The following is a 25,951-nucleotide window of genomic DNA, read 5'->3' on the forward strand; positions in this document are numbered from 1 at the left end:
GCGGCGTGTGTAGCCTCCTGTCCGCGGGGATCGCGGCTCTCCAGGCCCGGCGGAGCCGGACTCGGACTCGGACTCCGGCTCGGGCGGGAGCTGGCGGCAGCGCCTGGCTGGATGCGGCGGCCCCCACGGGCGCTCTGAGACCCGCAAGATGCGCGCTGCTCTGCCCAGCCTGCTGGCCTGGCTGGCGATGCTGCTGCTCTGGAGGGCGGCGCGCCCGGCCGCCGCCTGCAGCTGCTCCCCGGTGCACCCGCAACAGGCCTTCTGCAACGCGGACGTAGGTAAGGGCGCTCGCCGCCCGCCCGCCGCGCCTCCTCCCGCGCCGGGACGTGACTCGGGCCCGCTGCGGCGGGGCCACGGATCGATCCGGGCCGGGCAACACAAACCGCCCCGCGGGAGGGGCCGGCCGCCCGCCGCCGCCGCCAGTTGGTGCGGTGGGGGCTGAGACGTGCGCCCGGGCCGGGCCGGGCCGGGGCCCTGGGGGTCTGGAGCCCGGGCTGCTGGGGGCTGCGCTGGGTTGCGGCGCTTGTACAAACGTGGGAAACTCTTTTATCGGCAGGGGGCGGTGGGGCTCGGATCTCTGCGGCCCCTGGCTCAGGGCTGCCGGGCAGGGGGGCCCGAGAGACAGGCCAGAGGGCGGAGGCTGTGGTCGCTGGACGTGACCCGCAGGCTGGGCAGGCCGCGGGGGGAGTCGTAGAAGGATGGATTGTACAGGATGAACTTAAGTGTGCCTGAAATAGGCGCCCGCCCCCCCACTTTCCAGGCCTGTTTGGTTCACTGGGGTTTATTTTTGGGTCAGAGCCCTGTGCCCACGCCTGGTAGCTGTGCCCAGGGGCAGCGCTCTCCCTGCATCCAATCAGCAGAGCGGAGCTGGGAAGCTGTTACCTGCGGAGAGCCGAGTTCAAGGGCTCACTGCTTCCCTGGTAGCTGCTGGGGAGCTGGCCCCTCTCAGCACCATGAGCAAACAGAAGCCCTGGCTGCTCCCGCCCCGTTAAAACCCATGAGAGATCAGTCTGCTGTGAACAGAACCATTTCCCTGGAGTCCTTGGCAGGTCACTCCCAGACCCGCTCTTGGAGGCATTTGTGATGGAACAAGGCACCTGTAACACCCACCCTGAGAGGGGCCTGGCCAGGGCTCCCAGGAACTGCCCTGATTCAACATATCCCCCCAGCAGCCTCAGGCTCCCTGGAGCCCTTCCCAGGGCAGAAGCTGCTGGTGTCCCATCTCTGCCCAGGGAGTGCTGAGCCAACCTGTGCACGTGAGAGCTGGACTGGGCCTGCTTAGTCAGAGCCATGGCTCTGGCGAGAGACAGGAACAGGAGCCTGCTGTCCTCCTCATATGCCACCTGCCTCTGCCACTCGGGCCATTCGGCTTTCAGCTGAGAATCATTTGTGCTTTAGCTGTTGCCATCACCACCTGCCACCTAGCTACTGATGGGTGCCCGGCCCGAGCTCCCTGCTCCCTCCAGCCTGTAGGACCAGACACACGTGGCCTAAAGTGGGGCCTGACTATCTCCTCTTTCACCACCTTGCAGTTATCAAATGTATTGCTCATTTTATGGTTCCCTGCAGTAATGCCTTTAAGCACTGTCGTCCTCCAGGCCTGGCTGGATTGGCTTGCAGGCATGTGGGAGGCTGTGTAGACGAAGCTTAAACAGCAAAGCACCCGATAGTGACGCCTTGTAGCTCTCTCCGGACCCAGCACCAACCTCAAACTGAACTTGAGCTTCTCCGGGTTTGTAGCCTCAGGGCTTCTGTCTGTTAATCGGAGGTGGTGCTGGGTGGGAGAGTGTGTCAGTCCGTGCTGCCAGGAGTGTGCCTGTCTGGTAGGGTGAGAATCCCCAAGGCCAGTCAGATGAAGATCCTCCTTGAGAGGTCTGAGCTTTGTTCTCTGCGTCCCTGCACAACCCTTCCCCCAAGCTCAGCCTGGGCACTGGGCCTGTGGAGGGCGAGTACCAGGCACAAATGGAGCTGTCTGCTCTGGTGGGTTTGACTCAATACAGCTGAGCCCCTAATGACAAAAACTAGCATTGCACGTTGCCATCTTGATTTACGCAAGCTAGCTGGTGACGCCCTGGGGAAGGCGAGAGCTTTGTTAGTGCTGTTGCTGATTGGATGCTGTGCTCAAAGGGGAATGCTGAGCAGAGCGCCGGGCCCTGCCTTGGGGAGTAGGCTGTGTTGGGTTGGGTCACCTTCTGTCTGTTCCTTACTTCCAGGCATTTCCTTTCCTCCATTCCAGTTTATTCGGCTTGGATGCTGCTGAAAGAGAGGCCTTGGCAGGGCCGGGATCTGGATTCCTCTTTCTATGAATAATGCCCTTATTGCATTTAACATATTAATCAAACTGAGCCCAGTCCCACTGCCTGCCGCACTCAGGGGCAGTGCCATGCCACAGCACCCAGGCTTGGCTGGAGAGAGACATTCTGAAATGCTTTGGCCGCTCCGTTGGGCTGACAGCCCAGCCCCCTTCCATCACTGCACACCCTGCGCTGCCCCAGATTCCCCTCGCTCCTGGGTGCCCACTGCCCTTGATTGGCCTCCTGGCTTTGGATGCCTCACCCCTGCCGACCCCCCAGAGTCTGTCAGGGCCCTGCTGTTTGTTAGGGAACTGTGCAAACTGATTTAGGGACAGGAAGATTTTAGACAAAGTGAAGCAGCATCAATCTGAGCTGCTGGATTTCCCCGAGTCTTTCAGTGGGAGCTGGGCAGGGCAGTATAGCTGCAGTTAACAGCACATGTCAGCTGGCCTCTGTCACTTTCCTGCCCTCATCCTCCCAGGCTCCCCACTCCTCATGCAGGCTTCAGCCTCAGTGGTCCCTCTGGATGGTTCATCGGTGACATGGCCTTGGAGTGACTACAGCAGGAAATGCTGCCAGGAATTGGGCTGGGTATGGGCACTCACCTGCCCTAGTTGGGATCCTGGCCATGGTCACAGCACTCATCTGGCTGCGAAGTAAAACCCACCTGTGCGTGAGGCGAGAGCTCGCCAGTGAGCAGCCCCCAGCAGGGCAGAGACCTGGCTGTGGCCCAGTGAACGCTGCCGAGGGAGAGGCAGCTGGTGCCCTTGGCTCTGACCTGCACAAGCTTCTCTCCCCATTGAGGAGACAGGCTTTGGGGCAGTGATCCCGGCTGGCTTGATGCCCTCTCTCTCGGCTGGGGGGTGAGGTGTATGGAGGGCAGGGAGGGGCAGTGCAGCTAGCACGCAGGGCTGTGGTACAGGCCCTAGGATGTCAGACTTCCAAGGGGCAATTCTCTGGCCCATGTTATATGGGTGTTACCTGCACACTTTAGGGCACCCACCTCTGCCCTTCTGTAGCTCAAGGCACAGGCTGGTTAGTTTAGGCACCTCCACCCTTGCCACGTTCCGAGGGCTTGGGGCGTACTCTTCTATGGGTTTGCAGGGTCAGTGAAAGAGCCTTACACGGTAATATCCTTAACCTCTATTAACAGTCATCAAACCAGACTGCACAGGCTCAGCAGACAGTGCTCGCCACTCCCAGTGAGGCAGACACAAACTTTTCTTGGGGGCCAGTCAGGATCAGGTCATCCAGGGCCTCCGGCTTCTGCACGGTGTGGTTGTCAGAGTGCTGAGCTCTGGCAGGTCTGATCCTGGGCTGTGTCCTGCAGTGGGTTCCAAGGAACTTCCTTTTCGACCCCAGTTTATACAGTTAAAACGTGAGTTCCGCTGAGCTGCACCTTAACCAATCGTACACTAAAGTCCTACATGACAGTGTTTTTCACCAATACTGGCACATTGTGAAACAATTCTTTACCCAATCAGATCCCACCACCTTAGTTGACTTAAATCTTACAAAATTAGTTATGCAACAGACAGAAACAATTAAAGGACCTGATGGAGACCCTACAGATAAACAATAGAGAAGTGGAGATTTCACAATCACAGCTGTTGAAGTGGTTCCTTCCCAGACAGGATGCATCAAACAGCATTTTCATTAGACGTCTTACAATCTGTCTCTCTGGTGGCGGTGGTGCTGCTAGGACAGGAGCCTCCTTAAGAGCCTGATGGGACACTGTTGTGATGCAATTTAGATGGAATGTAAGGATGTGACTTTCTGCTTTTTAGCTCATGGCTGCTGCTGGCCTAATGTGGCTGCAGAAAAAGGCCTGAGACTCAGCCTGGACGATCAGTGGCCCCTCCTGGTGTTGGGATCTGTGATGCTGCTTGCGTGTCTCCCTGCACTGAGCCGTGCATGCTGCCTGCTGGGAGGGGAGCTATTGCTCTGGGTCCTGTAAGCCAGCTCTGCTTGGGCTGGGGGAGCCTGGGCTGGGCACAGAAGGAAATGGACATGAATCGAAAGCCTGATTTCTAGGCAGAGCTTTAGGAAGGGGGGAGTAAGTATTGAGCTTTGGGTAGTGGGCGCAGCGGGATGCCAGACTGGGAACCAGGAGGTCTTGAATTCGTATATTGGCTGCAGGTAACTTTGGGCAATTCACTTGGCTTCTCTGTGCATCTTTCCCTGCCCCATGGCCCACTCTTCCTGTGTTGCCTGGGGGAGACCTCAGGCCCATGGCTCATAGGGGTGTGAGCCCAGTGCAGGGAGTGCTGTTCCCCTCCCCTCTGCAGAAGCCAGCCCAGGGTTTGCCGCATGGTCCTGGGGCCACTTCCCTTTCCTCTATGACCCTGACTCTGCTGCCTTGTTCAGACTGGAGTTCTCCTGGGCTAGTCTGCAACTCAGCCAGCCCCACATGTGACCTCTAGGTAGGCTGCAGCTCCCAGCTTTCTGCAAGGACTCAACCCATGGCCCTGGCCCCACTAGCAGATTCCTTGAGGCCTCTGGCTGGTTAGTCATAAGCCCTGGGGGAGTACCAGAGGCCAGCAGCACATGGAAAGGACCTGCAGAAGGGGGAGGCTGGGCAAGTGGGGACTCCAACTGTCAAGGTTCCTTCCCTACTCTGAACTTTAGGTGCAGATGTGGGGATCTGCATGGACACTTCTAAGCTTAATTACTGGCTTAGATCTGGTACACTGCCACCATCCAGAATTCCAGTGTCTGGAGCACTCTCTGTCCCCCCCAAAACTTTCCCCTCCCTGGGTTGCATTGACGGACTTCACCAATTCCCCGGTGAACACAGATCCAAATCCCTTGGATCTTAAAACAAGGAGAAATTAATCATCCCCCCTCTTTTCCCCCACCAGTCCCTGGTGAGTCCAGATTCAATCCCCTTGGATCTTAAAACAAGGAAATCAATCAGGTTCTTAAAAAGAAAGCTTTTAATTAAAGAAAGAAAAGTAAAAATCATCTCTGTAAAATCAGGATGGAAAATACTTTACAGGGTAATCAGATTCATATAACCCAGAGGAACCCCCTCTAGCCTTAGGTTCAAAGTTACAGCAAACAGAGGTAAAATCCTCTCAGCAAAAAAGGACATTTACAAGTTGAGAAAACAAAAATAAGACTAACACGCCTTGCCTGGCTGTTACTTACAAGTTTGAAACATGAGAGACTGATTCAGAAAGATTTGGAGAGCGTGGATGGACGTCTGGTCCCTTTTAATTCCAAGAGCGAACAACCCTCAAAACAAAGAGCACAAACAAAAGACTTCCCCCACCAAGATTTGAAAGTATCGTGTCCCCCCATTGGTCCTCTGGTCAGGTGTCAGCCAGGTTTACTGAGCTTCTTAACCCTTTACAGGTAAAAGAGACATTAACCTTTAACTATCTGTTTATGACACCAGCTCTGATAGTCCCCCAGTGTTTGGCCAAGGGATGGGAGGCTGCAGCTCGCTCTGGAGTGGCTCTGCCTGCGCTGCAGCAGGGCTGGGTGAGCGTGGCACGAGGCTGGGGTGAGAACGGAGCCCCCAGGGGATTCAGGTGTACAGCCCCTGTAGAAGGAGAGCTGCAGGGGAGTTGTGTGTCTGAAGCCCTGCGGCAGTGCTGGAAACCCCAGCCCTGGCAGCTGCTTCATGTGACGAGTGGAACAGCCAAACCAGTCCCTGAAGCTGTGCTGCATGTGGACAGCACCCCTCACCCCACTGCCTGGGGCCTTGGCCCTTCCTGGCCTTTTCCTGGCAACTCCGTGTCACCTGCCGGGGCCTGTCTTTCCCTGACTGAGCTTTAGAGTGACTTGCTTCAGATCCACCGCACCAGCACTTGGACGTTGTCTCACTAGCCTTCTTCAGGAAACCTCTCCGCTCCGAGTGGGGGTGCTGGCCTGGGGTGGGGGTGCTGGCCTAGGGTGGGGGGGGCCTTAGTGAGGGTGCTGGGGATGGAGAGGAGGCGCTGTCCTGAAGTGGGGGGTGGAGTGGGGTGCTGGCCTGAAGTGGGGTGCTGGGGTGGGAGTGAGGGTGCTGGAGGGGGTGCTGGCCTGGAGTGGGGGGGCCTTATTGGGGGTGCTGGGGGTGGGGAGGGGGTGCTGGCCTGGGGTGGGGGTGGAGTGGAGTGCTGGCCTAGGGTGGGAATGGGGGTGCTGGCCCGGGGAGGGGGTGCTGGCATGGGGTGGGGAGGCCTTAGTGAGGGTGCTGGGGGTGGGGAGGGGGTGCTGGCCTGGAGTGGGGGTGCAGTGGGGTGCTGGCCTGGGGCAGGGGGGCCTTAATGGGGGTGCTGGGGGCGGGGCTGCTCTGTCACATGGACCCATTCTGGCTGGGGAGAGATGCTGGCGTCCTATGGATGCTAGCATGGCAGGTGGAGTTGAGCTGGTGCTGGTGCGTCAGGGCTAAGGGCAGACTCGCTCCGAGGGGGCTAGGACAAGGGGGTCCCAACTACAGGGCAGGCTCTGGATTCCTGCCTTGCAGCTGGACTCTTCCTTTCTGTGGTGGTTGACACCGCAGAGCAGTAACAATATAAAATGGGGATCCCTAGAGATTTCACTCCCTTCAGGTTAGCCTGTGCTGGTGTAAATCCAGACTGACTCCAGTGACTCCAGATTTACACCTTAGAGCAGGTGTAGCCCATTGCCAGGGTTTGCCGTGCACCAACAGAGCCATATAAATAATATGCAGAACTTGCAATGAAACATAACCACCTGCAGCCCTCTCCTCCTGCTGGGATCGCTGAGCTTAGCAGCCTCTGCTTCCCTTGCAGCTAACAGTCCAGCCCAGGGCCCGGATCAGAGCTTTTCCCTGTGCTGTTGACACCGGCTCACGCCCAGGGAAGCCCCGAGCACAGGTCAGTCCTGGCAGGTCAGTAGAGGAGGCACTGCTAGGGTGGAGTGTGGCTGTGATGTTTGTGGCACCTTCCAAGGAATCCGAGATGCCTGTGGGTGCTTCCCAGCAAACCCTCTGCTGGCAGCGCCAAGCCTGCCAGCTCTGGGAGGCAAGGCCGGGGCTGGGATGCCTCATGCTGGCCACGTGATTGGCTCTCCCTCTTGTCTCACTAAGTCCTGTGTGTCACAGCTGCTTGGAGTGAGGTCACTTCCTGTCCCAGTGCCCCTCCGAACTGGGCGTGCAGGAGCCAGGGGACCTCCTGCTGACCCCAGGGAAACGCCCAGCGCAGGAGAAGCAGGGAGGCTGGCAAGCAGCTGCTCCTCTTCTGGCTGTTCTCTGCTGTTAGAAGCATTGGTTCCGCTGTGCGGGGCCGGGCCATACCGGGCTGTGCGGGACCTCTTGGGAAACTCACTTGTTTTGCTGCTTTGACTCAGCAGGTCAATGACTTGTTTGGTCTTGTCTTCACTAGCTGAGGATTGTGGGGCAAACTCCAGTGTGCGCCCAGGGGATCTCCATGCAGGGCCAGCTTTGCCGATGTATCTGTGCCTGTTGCACCTCCCTGACTGCAGGCAGGATTTGTGTAAGTGGTGACTCCTGCTGCCATGGTAGCGGCCTGTGCAGGTGACCTGTTACCCATCTAATCTCTCATCGGGGGGTGGAAATGACCCCTTAAAGTGAGGGGCCCCAGGCAGACAGCACTGCCCACTGCCCGGTTCTATTGCACAGTCCCTGCAGGGAGCTCTGCTTGGCGGCTCTAGGGGTGGAACCTGCCCCGTGAGTCTGGAGTTTGATGCTGGAGAAGTGGCCAGTCAGACAAGCAGCCATTGGCCAGGAGCCACATTGTCTGGCCATGGTGCTGCCGTGGCGGTAGCTGCGCTCTGCAGGGTACTGCTGTGTGGCCCTGCCACAGGGCAGCCCTTGCCTCCCCCCGACAGCAGGGCTGACTCTCCTAAAGGCACTGGCTTGGCTACGCTGCCACTAAGGTCGGTGTGACCAACCACCCCTGAGCCACGTAAGTGACACCGATGTGAGTGCGCTGTGTCCTGCCGATATTCCTGCGGGCCGCTGCTCCTTGGGGCTGGATTAATTAAGCTGACAGATGGGAGAGCTTTCTCCTGTTGGCTTAGAGCGTCTCTAGCCAGGGATCAGTGGAGACCCATCCTCACACCAGCTGGCTGCAAGTGGAGAGTGGACCCCTCCCTGCATAACGCTCCCTTCCCCCATGTGGGGCTGCTTGAAGGCTCCTGGGCCAGAGCTGTCAGATTCCAGTGCTGCTGCCTTGGGTCCCTGGTGCAGGGAGGGGGAGTCGGGGCTGGCAGCTCAGCTGCAGCAGAGCGCTCCCCTCGCAGGCCCCAGGCTCTAATTAAGCTGCAGATTTGGAGCTTGCAGTGTTTTGGTCTGAAGCATTAATTCTCTCCAGGGCCTTGCCATGGTAACCAGTGGGGACACAGGACCTACCAGCTGAGTGCCTGGGAAGTGGCCTTCAGGTGGGGGAGACGCAGCATCGGAGGGTGGGGGGAGTTTCTCGCTCTTGGCCAGCACATGGTGATCAGCCCCTTGCTCAGGGGAGCTGGCGTCTTCAATGAAATTGGGCCCAGCAGTCTGGTTCTGGTCCAGCTGCACCCTAGTTTGGTGTCAGAAGGGCAGGGCTGCCCTGCTCTGGCCAGAGGGGCTGGAACAGCTTCTACAGTGGGGGAGCTGAGAGCCATTGAACCAAACTGTAAACCCTGGATAGGATGGAACCACTTCAAGTCAGGGGGTATGGCAGCACCCCTAGTTCCAGCACCTCTGGCCTGAGAGTTACAGGTGAGAGGCAGCCTGAAAGCAAGGGAGGGTCCGGAGAGGAGAGGGTGTCCAGAGACTGCTCAGAGCAGGGCTGGGCTGCCCCCGAAGGAGGGAGTGGCGAGGGCCCCTGCCGAGCAGTGGAGTCAGGGCAGGCTGGTGAAAGCAGGAGGCAGCAGGTCTGTTGGGGGAGGGAGGGGGGTCACCTACAAACTTGCCCAGGCCAGAGTGGTCTGAAGCCTGAGAGCTGCAGAGGGAGGTACCTGCTGGCTCATTGGGCTGCAGAGGGCTGAAGGCTGGGGAATGATGGACGGGTGAGTGCGCTGATGTCTCTGGGCGAGAGCTAGGACCAGACCTGAGAATGAAATGAGTGGAGGAGCTGAGGAGCTAGAGGGGCCGGGTGAGGTGTGGTAAGAGAGGCCAGAGGTGTGCCGGAGAGCCTGGCTGTGGCGGGGGAGACAGGGGCCACGCCAGGGAGCCTGGCAGTGGCAAGAGGGGCCGGGTGAGGTGTGGTGAGAGAGGCCAGGGAGCCCTGGGTGTGGTGGGGTGGCCAGAGCCACGCCAGGGAGTCCCAGCCTGGGTGTAGCGATAGAGGCCAGGGCTGTACTGGGTGTGTGGATGGACAGTCGGTGTGAGCTGGGGGATTCTGGGTGGTGGGGCTGGGTTATGATAAATGCTCAGAAAGTTTTGCCTGAAGTTATTAGGGACTCAGAGAGGATAGTTGAGGCAGGGGCTGCTTGCAGGGCCACCCTGAGGCGGTGTGTGGGTGGTGATCACCAGGCCACACCCCTGTTACATGGTGGTGTGGGGCATGGGGGCTGGCAGGGGCCCATGGCATTGGCAGCTCAGAAGTGGCCGGAATAACAGAGTGCTCTGAACACGAGTGCAGAGGCTGAGTAGCACAGTACCCCTCAGCGCTCTGTTGGGAGAGCCCCTGGCCAATGTCAGCAAGGAGTGATTGGGAGTCAGGACTCCTGGGTCCTGTTACTGGCTCTATACTGAGTTTGGGCAGGTCTTTGAGCATCAGTTTTCTAACCTGTGAAATGGGATCAGTGGTAGCTATTTTGCTTTGGGATGCTGGCTATTGTTCTCATACAGGAGCCCAGAGCTCTGCTCCCTGCTCTCTCAAAGGCCTTGGGAAAGTCACTCAGGGTATGTCTGCACTGCAGTGAGACACCCGTGGCTGGCCCATGCCAGCTGACTTGGGCTAAGGGGCAGTTTAACTGCAGTGTCTGTTTGTGCCTGTAGAATGGAGCCAATGGGACAGGCCTCCCTCCTGGAAGGGGAGGGTGGGCGGGAGTACTCGCTTCTAGGTGCTGTTATTTTGATCTTCCTTTCCTCTGAAGAGGGTGAATCCAGCCTTGTATCCAGTAACATGGAGCATCCCAGTGTGGGATTCCCCACATACAAGGCGGGACCTAGAAGGGAGCCCCTCTCGTAGCAGGGACACAGGTGGGTTTGGCAGCGCAATGCTACCCAGCTAGCAGAGGCACATGGCGACCCAGGAATCGCCCTTGCCCAGGTTACAGATCACAGCAGAGATAATTCAGACTCTGAGTGTTGCTGCATCAGGCTCCTGCAGCTTGGCTGGCTTCCCCTCGTTCCTAGCCTGTTTTCAGCCACTAGTACAAGGCAGGAAGTTTCCATGTAAAAGCACACAGGCGTTCCTGTTTCGCTGGGGGGTTATTTCAGATGTGGCTATGGGTTAAACTCGTTCCCACAAACCCTGTGTGATGCCAGTGCTCCTGCTTTAATTCAAGGCATCTGGAACTGCAAAGACTCTTCCAGGTGGTTCTCTTCTCCCTCTAGGCTAGAGGGTCGGTCAGGGGCTTACTTATTTTGAGGGAGTCCCTGTTATATAGGTGCCAAGGACTGGCTGTCAGCGGTGCCTAGATACAGTGCTCGTGCCCCTGTGACTTCACCTCTCATCCAGCTCTGTGCCCCAGAACCAACATGCATCATCTCCTCCGTGTGTTGGCCTGGGAACTGGCTAGCTCAGGTGTGACGGTGGCCTGTGATGCCTCTCCCTTGAGGTCCCTAGTACAGATCCAGCCCAGGGCAGTCATGATGGAAAGTTACCATCCATTGCTGGCTGCTCAGCTCCCCATGAACACCCCCAGTATCAAAAACACATGAGTTTAGGGAAGTTTCTGCAGGGAAGCCAAGGACCGAATGGGCCATAGAGAGTGAGCTTCCTGCTCAGAACCAGCTGGAGTGAGGGCACTCTGGCTTAGGCATGTTTCTGGGCAAAGCTAGACTGATAACCGTGCGTGCGTGCTCTCTCTCGCTCTCTCTCTCGCTCTCTCCGGAGTTATCAGAAGAAGCAGGGAGCAGGGGTCCACATTCCAGTGCCTCCAAGAGCCAGTGGAGAAATCCATGGGGAGGGAGATGGGCTGTAATGGGGAGAGCTGTGGGGACAGCTGCACCCATCTCTCTCTCTGCATGGAGGCTGCTGCAGAGGCAGCTAATGGCTAAGTGCTTGAAAGCTGCCCAGAATACATTTGTCTGGCTCCTGGAGGTGCTGTTAGCAGGATGGGGGACGGTGGAGCGTTTGGCTGGCCAGTGATTCAGACAGCGCAGAAGACGGCAGTGTGGGGATGAGAAGTGTGTGTTTGCTGGAGTCCTTTGCACAATCCTGGGTCATCCCATTGCACCCCCACCCCCTCCTGCTCTGGGGCAGGTCTGGGGGACTCTTGGATTCATCCTGGATGGAGTGTGGGGGGGCCTGTGAGCTCAGTGGTAACAGCCAATCGTCATATGGCATCAGGGAATTTCATAGTACAATCCTATTGGTTAAAATGTGTAAGGTGACGTGCTTCCCCCTGCCCATTATAACACTCCCTCAGTCCCATCCATTGGCTCTTGCTGCTGACATGGAACCATACCCCACTTGTTGCCATGGTGTCTGAGAGCCCCAGACAGCACTCCCCCCATTAACAGCTCACCCAGCCAGGTAGCCACCTGGCAGTGGGTCTTGTTAGCATCCCTGGGCAAGGGCCTGGGCACATGTCCCTGGATGCCCAGCGTCACTGCCATGCAGCTAATGAGGTGTGAGTTGGGATTCTAGGCAGCCTCAGTTTGCCAGGCTGCCGCTGGCATCTTTCCCAGGGAGAGGAGTGTTTTATCTCCAGGGTACTGGGCTCTGCGTGTCCCATTCTCTTGCCTGGGGAGGGCACCTTGTCCTTCCTGGGGAGCCAATATGAGGCCATCATTACTCACCCCTGGCCTTCACCAGCTCTCTTGTGACTTTAGCATGAGTTGGAGAGTAGCTAGGATTTCCATTAAAGCTCCAGCTCCTGGAGTCAGGGAATTCTGTGGGGAACTTGGCTTTCGTTGGGAAACCCCAGTATATTTACAGCCCCCTCCGCCCCCCCAGCTGCAGAGATGCCTGAAAACGTGACCTGATCAGCTCACTCAGCAGACATGGCAAATACAAAGGGTTTCTTAGCATTAAAATCTCCTGACTTTGTGGGTCTGACTCACGGTCTGAGTGCTCAGAGCTGCCTCCCGTTGAGGGGCTGGGAGGGACCTCATGCTGTGCCCTGGATTTCCCTGGGCTGACTCTCTCCCTCTGCTTCCCACACCACCCTCCCCTCTGGCTCCTGGCTTTCAGCGTGGAGCTTGGCTGGGCTCTTGGCCGGGAAGTGCAGAGCAGTCTGCTCCACAAAGCCGCACTGTTCAGAACAAATCTGCCTAGAGAGGGCTGCATTTCTGTCAAGTGATTCATCAGCACGTGAATGGAAAAGGCCGGAGCCCACTGAACCAGGAGCTGTTTTCCTGCCCACAGTCACTAAGCCAATGTCACTGCCCACCCTCCCAGGCCAAAGCAGGAGCCTCAGGCGGCAGCTACTCTGTTTGCTACCTTACCTGAAGCAAAGCTGGAGAGGCTTGTCCTCCCTGGGGCAGCAGGGGGTCCAGGCAGGAGCTGGCCAGCAGCTCACAGGGACACCTCTGTTTCAGAGCCATTCCCATGAGCCCCTGGATGTGACTTGGGGGTGCCAAGAGGGCTGGACAATCAGCAGGGGCAGGGAGTGGCAGTAGGGCAAACAGCCGGCATAGGCCTTGGCCCCTACAGCAGCACTTCCTGTCCCAGCCAGCTCGGAATCGGGACTCCTTGGGGGTCAGGCGGCGGCTGTGCAGTGAGCACTGGGCATGGCTGCTGATCGCTGCATTGGGCATGGCCTGGATGCTTCTGTCTGGTAACTAGGACCACACCACCCACCCCATCAGCTGCTCCCAGCCCCAGTGCCAAGAGCGGGTCAGGGAGGTGTCCTGTCAGGTGAAGGGGGAAGAGCAAACAGCAGAGGGGAGGGACCTAGACCAATGCCGCTCTCCCTGCCAAGGGCCCGACTGCATGGCTTGCGTCTGGAGCTTGGCAGAGTCTTTCCTAGAGGCTGGGTGGGGTTTGGGTGGGGACGATCTCTGCTGGGAGCTGAGCTGACAGGTTCTCAGCACAGCCCTGGGCAAGTATGGCACCTCTCTGGCCCATCACCGTGGCAGCAGAGCACCTTTCTATGTGACCAGATGTGCCGGAGACCCTGGCTGGGCCAAGTCATTCCCTGGAGAGCCCGTTGGCTGCATGAGGAGAGGCCTGGGTTAGTGCCAGATGTACGGAGTGGCCTGGCTTGGCTGGCTGCCCACGCCAGCCGCCCCGTAGACGGCAGCTGTCCGGCGCAGGCCTGGGGCAGGTAATGCTCTGCAGGGAGTAGGGGTGTCCTGTGACGATACTCTCCAGTGGCCTGTTCACACTCACGCCTGCTGCTCTGGGCCATGGGAGGGCGTCTGCGCGCTGCCCTTGCCTGGGGCTCTTGGAACCAGCTGGATTCCAGTCTGCCCTGTGTTGCCAAGACTGGTCAGCTCAGGGTCTGAGGCAGAGAGGCCGTGGCTGGCTGGCGGAGCCCAGCTACCATGGCAGCCCTGCAGCCAGGTTCTCTTGCTGCGGGGGAGTCAGCTGGATCCTGCCCCAGGAGAACTGGCCTTGGGAATGAGCTCCTGCCCTATGCATGATCCTGGAATCATCCGATGGGAGCAGGGGTGGGGGGAGATCATGGAGCCCCACAGCTCTAGCTATCACTGGATCACATCCCCGTGGAGAAGCAGAATGGACCAAGTTTAACCCCCGCCCCTTCACCGCTTTCTGCGCCCTGCCTGCTCTGTATGTTCCCCTCCCGCAGGCCCTGCCCTGCGCTGTCAGCAACTGGCATAAGCCTAAATCCAGGCTTGGAACCTGAACCTGCAAACGCTGGACCCGGACAGTGGGGCAGCCATGCTGCCAGGTGAGCTGTGCTCGTGCCAAGTTCTGCCCAGGGTAGCGGGAGGCCAGGACCCTGCCCTGGGGAGGGGACACCACAGGAAATGCATCTAGGCAGTGGGGGGAAGCCTGGCTCCTGAACCTGCCTTTGGGAAAGAAGTGGCCCTGTCCCTCCAAACTGGCCCCGCCTCACCTCTGTTTGCCCACTGCCTGCTTTTCACTCTGCTGTTAGGCCTTGGCTGGTGCCTTCTGCCTTGCAATGAAAGCTGCAGTGTCCTTGCTGCACCTGCCAGCAGCACCCAGCACTTACTCCCCGCTCTGCAGGACGAGCCTCTCCAGGGGCAGGTCATTAGGCTGGGGTGGAGGTGGATGCCAGCAGGCAGGGCCGTCCTTAGCCATAGGCAGAACAAGCAGCCGCCTAGGGCACGACTAGGTCTGCGGGCACCACTCTGCCGGGAACCCGGACAGACGGGAAGCAGTGGAGAATGTTAGAGCAGGGCTGCTGGGTCCTAGAGAGCCGAATGCAGCACAGTCTGAGGGAGGAGATTGGCTGCTGGGAAGTCTCTGGGAAGAGGTGGGGGAAGGAACTCACCTGTAAGTGTGACTCTTTCCCCCGGCGTGAGGGCTGTCAGAGCTGTGTTGGGTGAGGTGCTGGGAGGAGGTGAGGCTGGCTGCCTACCTGCTGAGGAATGACAGTGAAAGTAACGCACTTCCTCGCAGGCAGCCAGGATTGGAATGGTCACACATGGCTGGGCTGGGGATAGCCAGACAGCATGTGTGAAAAATCAGGACAAGGGGTTGGGGTAGGGTGAGCAGATGTCCCACTTTTATAGGGACAGTCCCAATTTTGGGGTCTTTTTCTTATATAGGCTCCTATTGCCCCCCACCTCCCTTCCTGATTTTTCATACTTGCTGTCTGGTCACCCTAGGTGGGGGTAATTGGTGCCTATATAAGACAAAATCCCAAATATCGGGACTGGCCCTATAAAATCAGGACATCTGGATCTAGTCACCTTAGCTGGGGAGCGCGTCTCTCCCCTGGGCTGGCAGTGAGGGGAGCTGCACAGGGCAGGATGAGCTGCTGTGGCTCCATGGGTGCCCCATCCCTGAGATCAGATGCTGTGCTAACTTCACCATGGTCCATTGGGCTGGTGGTGCCCATTGGCATGTGATCAGATCTGAGGGTTTGCTGCTGCTGTTGCCACTCTGCACCCCAAGAGGTGGATTTTGGGGTCCTGCAGTTTTCCACCTATCTGCTCCTCTACTGCAGCTGTTGAACCAGCAGGCTGGGGGTTGAGCCAAGCATGAATGCAGTACTGTGTTGCCATTTTGATTGTCATTGAGCAAATTTATTTGCCAAAAATGCTTGCTAACAATCCTGAATTCAATTTCTATATATATAGAAAACCAATATCTTAGCGAAAAACAGAAAATTAAGTTGTTGACAATTGTTTGTGACAAGTTTGGTATATGGAAGGGAGTGGGCCAGTTTTCATCAGAGAAACAGAAAATGTTGACTGACTTTCCTGTAGCCCCGTTACTGCTAAATAGAGCCCTCCAACAACTGTAATATGCTCATCTCTTTACTAATGTATAGAGCAGGGGTTGGCAACCTACGGCACATGTGCCAAAGGTGGCACGCGAGCTGATTTTTGATGGCATGCAGCGGTGGGCTGAGTGGCTCAGCCTGCCACTGCTCTGGGGTTCCAGCTGCTGCCCCATTGCCACCCGGGGTCCTGGCCACCGGCCCCACTCAGTACCCACTGCTGGCCTGGGGACCCCCAAGGAATCCCAGGCTGGCAGTGGGCTGAGCAGGCCGGCGGCTGATACCCTGGGTGAGCCACTCAACCCGCTGTCGGCCTGGGGTTCCATTCACTCAGCTGGCAACAGGCTGAGCGGGACTAAATTCAACGAAATAGGAAAACAAGAGCAACTAATGACAAAGTGCAAGAACCTAGAGCAGTGGTCCCCAACTTCTTTCGTCTGGCAGGCACCAGACGAAGGACCGTGGTGGCGGATGAGCATCTGCTGAAAATGCTGCCGAAATTCAGTGGCAAGCAGTGTCATCCAGAGGCGCCGGCGCCGAAATGCCGCCAAATTTCAGTGACCATTTCGGCAGATGCTCATCCTCCAGCAGTATGTGGGTGCACTGAGAGGCCCCTGTGGGCTCCATGGTGCCCGCGGGCACAAAGTTGGGCACCCCTGACCTAGAGAGCCTCCTGAAGCATGGTGATCATTTTGATTTAAATGGACTTGAACTGTACGAAGAATTGAGTTGTTGCCACATGCAAAATCGATGATGGGCATTGTACAGTTTATTCATACCAGCCAACCTGCCACTCATATTCTACTGACAATTCCTGTAACAGCAGCATCAGGAGAATGGAGTTTCTCAAAACTAAAGCTCATTAAAAACTATCTCCGCTCTACAATGAGTCAGGAACATTTGACTGGTCTTGCTATTCTTGCAATCGAACAAGTCATCACTTTGTCTTTGTCATATGATGACATTATTACTGATTTTGCAGCCAAAAAAGCCAGAAAGATTGCTTTTAATTAAAAACAAATCCTTGTTTCAATACCTCATCATATAAATTTCCAATAAAATGTTGAAAAATTAAAAAAATTATATTTGCATCATACTGTCAAATCAGAATTTTTTCTTTTAGTGCTAGTTCATCAGCATTACAGTGTGCTTAATTAAGTTAAACTGGTTTTAGTAACATGGATGTGGCAAGTTTTCCAATACTGTAAGCTTATGTTCATGTTGCTAAGAGCAAGACAGGCACAGGGGCACCAGTTTAATAATCCCGCCTAGGGCGCCATAAATCCTAAGGACGGCCCTGCCAGCAGGGGAGAGTCAGGAGAGGAGGGGCTCCTCAGTGCAGGCCTCGCTGTGTACGTAGGGGAGTGGTATCATCACAGGAAAGCTGCCAGCTCTGGGGTGGAGCCTTCACCCTATCAGTTGTGCCCACACATGGGCCCTTGTTCCTGCCACTCACTTGTGTTGCAAAGCGATGAGGCTGCATTAGGAGGAGGGGCACACGGATGTGGAGCAGCTGCTGCCATAGGGAACTGAGGTCCAGGACCCAGGGTTGGAGCCTGCAGGTCTGTGGTGTTTGGCGAGGCCCATTCCCTTCGTGCTGCCAGCTGCTGCGCTCACCCTGACAGACCCACCTACCTGGCTGTTTTTCCAGAGCCCCATGAGGCCTGCTGTGACTAGAGGGGTTGTTTTTCCAGGCATCTTGGGGAGGAAGTGACATCATGTGGTTCGCTTTGCTTTCAGCCTGGAGGGAGGATGCGGTTCCTCGTGGCCACCCAGCATTCCAGCAGCCGACATCTGGCAGGAGGCTCCTCCGCCAGCGCGTCCCCTTGATCTCAAACGCAGACGCTGGGTTAAGAGCGGCTGCTAGAGGAAGCAGAACTAACAGCTCAGTGGCAAGGCCAGGCTGTCAGTCCAGAGCTGGGCTCTCTGTTTACACCAGGGCTGCTGCTCTTAAAAACCTCCCCATGCCACGTGCTGCTTCTGCTGGCCTTGCAGTGTTACCCGTCCTTCCTCCTAGCTATCTTCCTTGGTCTCTGTGCAAGGTCCGTTTGGGCTGCGGGATGCCGGGCCGTACACACCGCTTGACAGTGGGGAGCTGTGTGCCTGTAACATGACGTGGCAGCCGCTCGAGTCCAACGTTTCAGGGAATGGCCTGGGCACCACTGGGCAGAACCTCATGGATTTTGTGGAAAATTAGTGAACCAGAAGGAAGAAACTGAGGACCTCTGTTGTCTTCTCCCTTTGTGCCCCTCTCCTTCTCCTGCATGTGCCTTCCCTTCTGTCTCCAGCCTGCTCTCCTGTATCCTCATCCTCCCCTGCCGCTCCTGGTGCTTTTTTCCGAGCTCAGCATTCCCTCAGTGCTGCTTTTCCAGCTATTCTGATGCTGCTTGTTCACCTCTTTGCCCAGTGCATGAAGCCAGGCTGCGATCAAAGCAGCGTCTATTCAGCTGTGTGCAGGAGTCTCTGGAGAAGCAGCAGCCCGTGCTGAGGAGTCCCTGGAAGCTGCTCTTGCTCTGGGCTGCGTGATTGTTTTTCCCCTGCTGTGTGGAGTCTCAACACTGGCTTTCGTATTTAATATATGGCCTTGGAAAGGAAAAGAAAAATCATGGAGTTCTCCAGCCTGCAGAGTTTGCAGGCTTGGCTGAGGTTGCCAGAAGACCTAAGCTCCTTTCTATGAAGGACCTTCTCCGCCCCCAGTGGGTGGGGCCTGGCCTGTCAGGAATCTGTGCCCACTTGAGGGTCACTCCACACAGCCCCATTTGCAGGATTGGGGCCTTACAGCTGTGCACACACTGGAAGCAGCTGTGTATAATGATGAGCCTTGGCATGCCATGACGGTCCCGTGGCACATGCCCAGCCTGCACTTCTCACACGCTCCTCTTTGTAAATCCAGACCATTTCTCCCCAGGCTGACCCCAGTGCTATCAGCTTCTTACCTCCAGACCAGGTTTCAGGCATTTTGTGGAGGCTCTTGTCAAAGGACGGTTGGAATGGGCTGTAGTGGAAAAACTCACTCAGGCACTGCACAGGGGATTTCAGTCGTTAGCAGCCCTCTGGTAGCACAAGCTGGGTGCTAGGTGCTGCACAGAGAGGAGGAGCCAGTCCCTGCCTGGGAGCTGTGGGCAGAGACCAAACCCTGCAGGTGACCAAATTTGGCAAGGCTGAGGTGTGGGACTGGCCTTGCACTGGAGTCTGTTTTGCTGCCCTATAATAGACACCTAAGGGGTCAGTTTCCTTTACTGCACTGTAAAGTCATTGAATTCTCATGTGCTGGCTCCAAACCAACAGGGCCTTTGACACTCCCCGTTGTCTGCCCTGGTCTTAGTCTGCAGCCCCGTCTGGCTAGCAGGCCTGTTGGGGAGGGCTGGGGTGCAGGGAAGCCAGCGGCACTAGAAACACACCAGCAATAACTGTTGGAACCCAGCGTCCACTAGCACCAATCTGATTCCACTGTGCACAACAAACTAACCAGAGGGAGACGCCAGTTCTAACTCGGCCAACCCCGTCCACGGCTAATGGCTATGGAGTGGGAGCAGGGAGGCCTGCATCAGCATCATCGCACCAGAAACCATCCTGGCCAAGGCTGCACTGTTAAAAACACAGGTGGTAGCTGCTCATTGCACTGCCCCTCAGTGCAGCTCCCCTGTCTGGGGATGGGCAGGCTGAAACAGAGCCAGCAGGGCTGGGGAACGGAGGCCGTTCCCCCACTAATGCTCATCCTGTCTGTTTGTTGCAGTGATCAGAGCAAAGGCTGTCTCCGGAAAAGAGGTGGATTCTGGGAATGATGTTTATGGGAATCCGATCAAACGGATCCAGTACGAGATCAAGCAGATAAAGGTAAAGACCCCAGCCTGGGGGAGTCGGGCTCTGGGGGAGCAGGTGGGAAGAGGGTGCTAGGGAAATGGAGCATGTGCAGGAATGAGAACAGGGTTAGGGGGTCCCCACAGCAAACCCACCCTTGGATCCCATCTGCATGGGCTGCAAGAGCTGAGCTCCCCCAGCTGTGATCTGTCAGTACCACCCAGCACTGCAAGAGCTCAGCTTCCTCCCCGCTTGCTGTGCGCATGCTCCTGGGGCAGCGTGAGAGCCAAGCAGTGCCGCCTGTCTGACTGCGCGCTCACGCTCTCTCTCTCTCCTCCCGCTAGATGTTTAAAGGACCTGACAAGGACATAGAGTTAATTTACACAGCTCCTTCGTCGGCTATGTGCGGGGTGTCACTGGACACCGGAGGGAAGAAGGAATATCTCATTGCAGGTAGGAAGTGCGTTGCTGGAGGAGCTGGCATGGCCCCTGCTGCTGGCTCTGGGGCTCCAACCGAAGCAGGACACTGGGGCATCTCAAAGACTCTCTTGACCTGAGTCAGTGGAGGCAGGAGGCAGGCGAAGGGAGTGGACCCATATAGGGAGGTTTCCTGGAGCTGTGGAAATTGCCCAGGGAAAGGCCACAGAACTGAGAACCTGCTCCAGCCAAGGGGCCTGCTCTCTGCTGTGGCCATGGGACCTCAGGAGAGGTCAGGATTGCGGCGCTGCCCATAGGGTTCCCCTCTGCCCTCTCCGGCCCCTGCGCTGGACCCCCAGAGTCCTTAGCGCTGGTCTGATCCTGGAGCAGTGAGCATAGCACACATGGTGCTCCCATGCTGGCCATGGGGCCAGGGCCCTGCCCTGTGACTGGGCTGGTGCTTCACATTCCCCATCCCATGCAGGGTCCCTGATCATCTGGGCCCCTTCTGGCACCATCTAGTGGCTCCTAGGGAAATAACAGTCAATAGCATTTCTTGACCAGTCTGCAAGCTCGTGCCCAGTCCATGCTGGCCTGGGGGCAATGATCATGTTCAGAGCACAGGGCCAGCCACCAGGGTCACTCATCCCAGCTCAGACATTGGCTGCTGCGCCCTGGGGCCTTTCAGCCTTGGTTTCCCTGTCTGTGCAATGGGGATAGTGTTCCTGTCCTGCCAAACCCACAGGAGCATTTGAAGCTGCAGCTCTCGGTCCCAGTGGCAGGAGCACGGGAGTCTCCCTCTGTCCGTTTCCAAGTCCAGCACTTGCCCAATGGCACTAATGGAGAAGGGCACCGAAAAGAGTCTGGCTGCAGTGTGAGTGCTATCACACATGCCTTCACCCAGGCGTTTCTCCTGGGCTCTCTGAGGTCTGCTGGATCCATCTCTTGGTCCATTCTTCTGGTCACTCCACTCCCTGCGGGCCCCAGCATCTGGTGCTGCAGGAGTGTCTGCTTCTAGGTGTGATGTCTGTCTCCTCCTCTCCCTGGATGGAGGCTGTCAGAGAGTGTCCTACTCTGTAGCCTCTTGCTCGTCCTGGGATGTGCTCGCTCAGAACACGGGCTCTAGAGAAGCGCCAATCAACAAGCCCTAAATAAAGTCTTCCAGATCCATATAGGAAGGCACTGAGCCTAGAGGACTCTGGACAGCCCCCTTGGCTTTATCCCCTCTGCATGGCTGCCTGCTGAGTGGCCCTGTGGAGTGTGACATCACAAGCATTGTGATCTCTCCAGCGGGGATGGCCACCTTTCCAGAGGTGCCCAGCTCATCTTTCCCTTTGGAGCCTCCTGGAAAACCTGGCCCGAGCAAGCAGTGGGATGTGGGCCAGGGCAACTTCCTCCTGCCTTTGTTTGCTGAGCGGACCCAAGCGGATAGGAGGTGCTAATCTGAGGCAGGAGAGCTGACCCAGGTCTGAGCAGTCAGTAGAAGCTCTGGCCAAGGGCTAACCAGAAAGGACAAACCAATAAACTCCCTTTCCAGCACACTCTGCCTCAGGGAAAGACCCCAGGGGGGCTTGCCAGCGGCTCAGCGGGGTTCGGTGATAGCATCACGTAGCTTGCTGCACAAGTACCCTGGAGAGACTCCTGGGGTTTGAATTAGGCCGGCCCAGAAAGCCCTTGGGCCCCAATTTTCACTGCAGTTCACTGGCACTGAGACCTTGAGAGTCTGGGGAAAGTGAGCCAGGAGTTGGACCTGCTGTGGAACATTACCCCAGGTGCTTGGGAAACTCCCGGGGCTTTTTAGAGCAAATTCTCTATGCAGGGTCTGAGGGGCCGGAAGGGAACCCGGTGCCTCGCACCCATACTGACTGGCTGTACGTCACAGCAATGATCTGCTTCTCCGAGGCTCTTTTATTTGTCTGTCTTCTCCCGTGCCCACAGTCTGCTGCTCATGCCATGGCAGTGGTGAACTGCGTTAGCCAAGAGGGACAGTGTCCCAAGAAGGGGATTACTGTGTGTGGAGCACACAGCATGTCCCTAGAGCCCCCCAGAGGGGCGGGCTGCTTGCCTGGGGCTCGTGCTGTTCGAACGCCCTCAAGGCCCTGATGGGATGTGTGTCTCTAGAAAGACTAAAGCGCTGTATGACCTTTCCTCAGGCAAGTCCGAAGGCAACGGCAAGATGCACATCACACTGTGTGACTTCATTGTCCCTTGGGACTCCCTGAGTGCCACCCAGAAGAAGAGTCTGAACCAGCGGTACCAGATGGGCTGTGAGTGCAAGGTATGCAGAGTGGGAGCACTCCTGCCTGGAGCCTGCCATTGCTTGTGGGGCTCTGAGGTTTCTGGGGTCCTTGCTCATGGCCATCAGAAGGCTTGGGGTTGAGAGACCTTGGCTGGATACAGTGCTGCAACTCAGGAAAGCACGTGCTGAAGTGAACGGCAGAGATACTTTCCTGAATCGAGGCCTGGGTTTGTATCTGAAGAGGGATCAGTGCATTGCTGGGCCAGGTGCCTCCCCTAGCAGGGGTAAGAGTCTTGAGGGTGGTGCAAACCCAGTGATTTTGTCTGGAATGGCCAATGAGGGGTACTGCTAGAGAGGCAGAGAGTGGGCTGTCTAGGAATGACGGTCACTTGGCCTGTTCTCCTATTGCAGTACTGCCCACGGGCCCCTACTCGGGATTGGGCCCTCCACAGCCACCTAGGGAGATACTGTCCCTGCCTTGAAAAGTTTACTACATAACTGGGGCTGTTTCCAGGCCCTCATTCCCAAGGGATCTGAGCATCCCATGTACCCTCACAGCACCCTGCTAGGGATGGAAAGACGAACATCCCTATTTCACGGCCGGGAAGTTGAGGGGAAGTGAGTTGCTGAAGGTCACTAGGGAGTCTATGGTGAAGGTGGAGTCAGACCCCAGTTTTGGGGAATCCTGGAGCTGTTCCCCACTCTCCTCTGCTCTTTGTTCTTTTCCTGATCTCGCTCCATCCCCTCTGCTTGGAATGCTCCACTCTGCTCCCTGAGCAAGCTGGACTCTCTATGGCCAGGCTTCTCCCGTGCACCCACCCTCACCCCAGCCCCACATCTCCTGCTGTCTGTAACTTGTCTGGAGGCTTGTATCTGCATGGATTGGTTGCAGTTAGATGTGGAGTATTTGTCTAAAGGATGTAATCTAAGTCCACCTTGCATCGTACTGTGTGGAGATGAACTGCTGGCCTCATTCCTCAGACATGCCAACATCAGGATGGTTTGCAGAGCTAGACTGTCCTGATTCCTCTGTTAGAGAGACTTCTTTGCTCTGTGTGTAGTTCTGTCCAGGCAAAGATCCCATGTTTGGCTTCAGCATTGGGAAATTCACCTTCAGTAAGAGGAAGACCCAATTCTGTCTCCTTAAAAGGAGCCATGCGGCCAGTGCCTGGAACAAAGGGCCTGGACCATCTTGAGCCTAGATCCCTGCCTCCCTTATGTGACCCTGAGAAACTTGCTCGGATTTCTTGTGGCTCAGTCACCATCCCTGGGGGGCTGGGTAAAGCACAGGTGCTTCTGAAGAGGAGTGACCCGTTCTATTCATGTTAGGCAAAACTTTCTAAGTGTAAGGAGAGCTAAGCCCTGGAACGGGCTAAGAGCAGCTGTGGAACCCCCACCAACCTGTTCTTGGGAAAACTCCTGTCAAGGATTGGGTGAGGTGCTTGGTGTTCACCAGGATTCAGCCCAGGTTTGACTCCCGGGGGACTGCCCCAGGGCTGAACGGTCATTCACAGACCCTTCGAGACAAAGGCTCAGCCCTGCCCTGAAGAGCTTGCAGGCTAGGTGGACAAGGGATGCAATGGAAACAAGTGACGGTTGGGGACAGATAAGACCGTGGCCTTAGAGCCACCCCTTTCTCCTCGTGTGCTTGGAGAGGGGAGTAGGGGCTCTAGAGGGTGGGAAAGGGAGGGGGAAGAGGGACATCTGCCCCATCTTCTAACCCTGGAACTTTAGCGAGTTGCTTTCCTTGGCTCCGGGTCTCTCTCCATCCCCCAGCCCAGAGTGACCGATGTGGGAGATGGCAGAGGCACAGCAGGTCCATCTCTTCCCCCAGGCAGGGCATCCGTGTATGCTCAGCAATGGTGTCTGTTCTTCTGCAGATCTCCCGCTGTCCCTCCATTCCGTGCTTCGTCTCCTCGTCGGACGAATGTCTCTGGACAGACTGGGTGACGGAGAAGAACATAAACGGGCGACAGGCTAAGCATTACGCCTGCATCAAGAGGAGCGACGGCTCGTGCGCATGGTACCGTGGCGTGGCCCCACCCAAGCAAGAGTTTCTCGACATTGAGGACCCCTAAGCTGAATAGCTGCATTCCAGTACCCAATAGAAAGGCCTGCAAGAAATTAGACTGGTCCACCTCTGACATCACTTCCTGGAAACAGCATGAAAATACAGTATCCCAAGTGGGTCCCAATCGGGGTGATTAAATGCCACGTGCTTCCAAAGTGGGGTGAGGGGCCACTCCATTGTATTTAGCTCCCAGCAGTGCTTTCCCTTTCCTTCCTTTCACAGATGCAGTGGGGCATGGGATGGCTTCATACTGGTCGGACTTTGATCCATGAGATCCCAGTGCTGTTCTGGAGGAAACCAGAATGCTCGAGGGTCGATGTGTCTCATTCTGTGTAGCAGGCCTACCAGGTTCCCCTCACCTGGGGCTGGAGTGTCCCTTGTTTTGGGTAGCTCCTGCCCCTCGATCCCCCAGCACATTGGCGTCTCTTTTTCAAGCAGCCTTCTCCACTGCCAGAGGACGGACCAACATTCCCCAGATCTCCTTTGTAAGCCCTCTAGTCTCACTGCTCCCCTGGTCACATGCACCCCCACCTCTTGGGCTAGACGGGAGAGTCAGCGAAAGGTAGCACTGGCTGAGTCCCAGCTGGACTGCAGGGGCCAGGAAAGGATTAGGCTCTAGTGAAGTCTCCTTAGCCATTTGTCAAGTAAGATAAAGGCCCTTTGCACTGACAGTGTCCCTGTGGTCCCCAGCATCAGCATCTTTTGAGGGGGACCAGAGGGTCCCCGTCTCACTCATTTGCAAGCAGTGTTGTTGTTTCATGCATCCTTCCAAGTCAGAGGGTGCTGAGGTTGGACCTCTGGGGTGGCGCATGCGTGAGACCCCTGCAGACTTTGGTCCTGCGCCTTCATCCTGGCAGTTTACTAAGGAAAGCAAATCCCCTGGTGGGTATGTGTGTGCCTTGCTGTGGTGTAGCTGCCGGATCTGTGTCCTAGTGTAGGCTTGTGCCGTCAGCATAGTGCTAATGCCAAGTTCCAGGTGAGGGGAAGGGCTTGGTTACCGTATAGCCTGTAGGATTATGCAGACAGCAGAGGTATTATTGTGAATTCATTGCTCAGCAGGACAATGAACTGAGAGCACTCTAGCCCCACAGACGGTGGCGTGCTGACAATGACCCATAGCTACTTCCCTTGCCGAGAGCCTTTATTCCCAGCAAGGTGCATGAATGCAGGAGCTGGCGATCGGAGGCATATTCCAAGTGCTCTGCCGAGAAGGAGCATGGTGAGAGACCCCACAGGACGAGGTAGTTTTCTATCCACTGATGGCTGTTTGCTGATTGCAGTTGTGAGGCTCATGGCAGTGAGCTGTGATAAAAGTCAAGCTTTTCAGACCCTCTTCTCCTACGCAGTGAGGGTGCGCGTGCACACACACAACATACCTGGCCTCTACGCAGTGAGGGTGCGCGTGCACACACACAACATACCTGGCCTCTACGCAGTGAGGGTGCGCGTGCACACACACAACATACCTGGCCTCTGGCTGCTATAGCCTTCTGTGAAACCCACCCAGCCACCTTCAACTCCCGCTTCTTTGGAGCTGGTTTCATTTTGCTGAGCCACTAGAGAGCGCTGCATGGCTAGCCCACCTGGAATGTGGCCAGCACAGACCTCGGTGAGATAAAACCTAGATATCCAAGCAGGTTTGGGAGAGTCCTGAAATTATCCCTGCAGACCACCTTCAGGGGC

At 56.7% G+C, this 25,951-nt stretch overlaps 1 protein-coding gene across 1 annotated transcript; it reads left to right on the forward strand.

Moving 5' to 3' along the window:
- Positions 1 to 25,647, forward strand: TIMP2 (TIMP metallopeptidase inhibitor 2). Its single transcript, XM_050920065.1, has 5 exons — positions 1 to 278; positions 19,477 to 19,577; positions 19,886 to 19,994; positions 22,112 to 22,236; positions 24,078 to 25,647. Exons 1-5 carry the CDS (start codon positions 149 to 151, stop codon positions 24,273 to 24,275), a joined length of 663 nt encoding a protein of 220 aa, XP_050776022.1. The 5' UTR covers positions 1 to 148; the 3' UTR covers positions 24,276 to 25,647.
- Positions 25,648 to 25,951: the final 304 nt, after the last annotated feature.

The sequence above is a fragment of the Gopherus flavomarginatus genome, chromosome 12, assembly GCF_025201925.1.
Source record: "Gopherus flavomarginatus isolate rGopFla2 chromosome 12, rGopFla2.mat.asm, whole genome shotgun sequence".
NCBI lineage: Eukaryota > Metazoa > Chordata > Testudines > Testudinidae > Gopherus > Gopherus flavomarginatus.